The sequence below is a fragment of the Montipora capricornis genome, chromosome 3 (assembly GCF_036669925.1).
Source record: "Montipora capricornis isolate CH-2021 chromosome 3, ASM3666992v2, whole genome shotgun sequence".
NCBI lineage: Eukaryota > Metazoa > Cnidaria > Anthozoa > Scleractinia > Acroporidae > Montipora > Montipora capricornis.
In genome coordinates this window covers 23502963-23505462 of record NC_090885.1, presented here as the reverse complement: position 1 = coordinate 23505462, position 2500 = coordinate 23502963, and the positions used below count along the sequence as shown (strand labels likewise).

The 2500-nt window shown below is 39.4% G+C and overlaps 1 protein-coding gene across 1 annotated transcript in view; it reads right to left on the bottom strand.

Annotated features, from left to right (window-relative positions):
• Positions 1 to 949: 949 nt before the first annotated feature.
• LOC138041209 (putative Gly-rich membrane protein Bcell_0380) overlaps positions 950 to 2500 on the bottom strand; it is a 3774-nt gene continuing 2223 nt past the window's right edge. Inside the window, exon 2 of the mRNA XM_068886979.1 lies at positions 950 to 2500. This exon is cut by the window's right edge and continues 463 nt beyond it. Coding sequence (XP_068743080.1) covers positions 1548 to 2500 — 953 coding nt within the window. The 3' untranslated portion in view covers positions 950 to 1547.

The following is a 2500-nucleotide window of genomic DNA, read 5'->3' as shown; positions in this document are numbered from 1 at the left end:
AGATGAATAATAAGTGTCTCGCAAACCTTAGTTTCGAGGCGTGTTTCGTGATTGTTTCCCTAAAGTTGCTTTTTCGCATCTTTTTAAAAATAAGTGATAATTCGGGAATCAGCACTGCCTTTGATTTGTGTAACAATTCAGAGACTTTTGGTGCACAAGTTTGTCGTTACCGTAGGAACATTTATACGGTTAGGAACTTAGGGTGGAAGCGGAATAAAGAATCTTACGGTTTTCCGTTAAAGAATAACGAATACGGAAATAAAACAAAGTTTCAATAGTGAATAATGCATACCAACTCGGAAAATAATGAATAAGTGAGATCTAATTATTCCGCTTCCATCCCCGAATATATACATAGACAACAGGAAGTTTTAATTAAGCAATAGACCACAAGTTTCTACGGTTTATACGCTGATAAACTGCGGGATGTTGGTAGGACACGGGAAGAATTTGTAAATCACGAGCCGCAGGCGAGTGATTTACAAATTCTTCGAGTGTTCTTCTAACATCCCAAGTGGTTTATCATGCTTATAAACCATAGAAACCTGTGGTCTATTGTGACTAGTATCGCGCTGTTATAGCAATATTTAGGGAAGCAAATTCAATCGCAATCAGTGTTTGTGTTTAGACAGGTTTTCTCCCGGTAAATTCGACCTGTTAAAGGGAAATCTTATAAGCTGGGCTAGTATCATGAAGAAACAGCAAAAAAAAGTTGCCCTAAAGAAACTCGCTCATACAGTCCCGTTTCTCCTAAATCGAAGGCATAAAGGGAGCTCCGAAACGAGACAGTTTTTGTTGTCGTTATTTTTAGCGACAACTCAATTTTGTGCCAATCACGAGTGCCGTTATTTTTGGTTCGAGTGAAGCCACGGTATTCTGACCGTTGACTGTAGATGAAGAGAAACTCTAAAACAGGATACAATAAGAGAATTTAACGACGAAATGAATGACATTCATTATGAGATTTATTACGGCTCTTTGGTTATATTATTCACACAGTCTATTGTTCTAGCCTCGTTTTTACAGCACAAATTCTTTCAATTTTACGCGTGTGAACGAGGCTAGTTAGGCTAATTAACACAGAGACATAAAAATAATTTGTTGGCGGCCATTTTAGCATTCGGTCAATAAGAGGCAGAAATTCTCTTATAACGAACGGTAAAGTGTGACTAATTATTAAGTGCATGCAATAGAAACCAACCCCTGTATTGTGACTAAGCTTGACTATTTCGCAGCAACGCCTACGTTTTGTGTATAAACTTGTTGGAACAGCCAGTACAATATACGTTACAAATGCCATTAATTCTTTTGCTCGTTCATTCATTCTAATTCACTAGGAACTACCCACAAAACACAAAAAAAACTACGTAATTTCTACAATCTTGGAAAAATTGACTACGCCTTATTTGATAGTCTCTTTTTTGTTAGTTATATTTAAACTGAAAAAAAAAATCCTTTCTTTAAGCTTAACTTTTTGTAATGAGGAGCTCCGCTTTTAGGGTTGGCTAAATCTATATATGAAAAAGTTAAAACCAAACCCTAATTCTCTAAAAACCTTTTAATTGAGGATATTTGCCAGATTCAATTTTCCAGATGTTCTTGTCCCAGCTTGAAAAAGTAGACGGATTTTTTAACTCCGTGTCGGTTTTTTGTCCTCGTGTATCCGAGACGCCCGATTGACTCTTGCCATAGCTGTTGATGATAGTGCCGCTACCAGTACCTGCCAATACACCAATCCGATCGACTCTGGATTGTTTTGATAGAACCGTTCCTGACGAGTAGCTGTTTTTGACCTTATCTCTAAGATAGCCTACCAAACCACCGGCAATCCCGAACGCTGAAACTGTCCCATTCGCATAGCAGTTTTCGATGAGGGATTGAGGATTAGTATTGACCAGTGCTACCAGTCCACCCGCATAATACTTTCCTGCTGAGACTGATCCTGTGGCATAACTTTGTCTGATCACTCCACTAGACATAAGTGCAACCAAGCCTCCAGCTTGACCGTCCACAACTGAAACCGTCCCAGTCGCATAGCTTTTTTCTACGGTGGCTTTATACATACTTCCCACCAGACCCCCAGAATAATAATTTCCTGAAACTCTGGCTGTGGAGTAGCTGTTTTTGACGACCGATCCTGTCCAGGAGTATGAAACCAGACCACCTGTGTAACCATACTTGTCTGCGCTGGAAACCTGGCCTGTGACATAGCAGTTGTCTACTGTGCCATAATTATATGTTGCCAATGCGGCGGCGGCTCGGTTGCCTTTGATGTCTACGTTTTCAAAGTTTAGGTTTTTCACCACTGCACCTTGGCGGATATATGTAAACAAACTTGCATAGTTGTCGTATTGTATCTGAGACCGATCCATCCTTAGATTCAAAATTCTTTTATTATTCCCATCCAAAATGCCTCTAAATTCGGGCAAAGGAGCAAAATTTGCAATACTATATAGGTCGATATCTTGTGTGACGATGAAATATTTGCCAGCATTGCTTC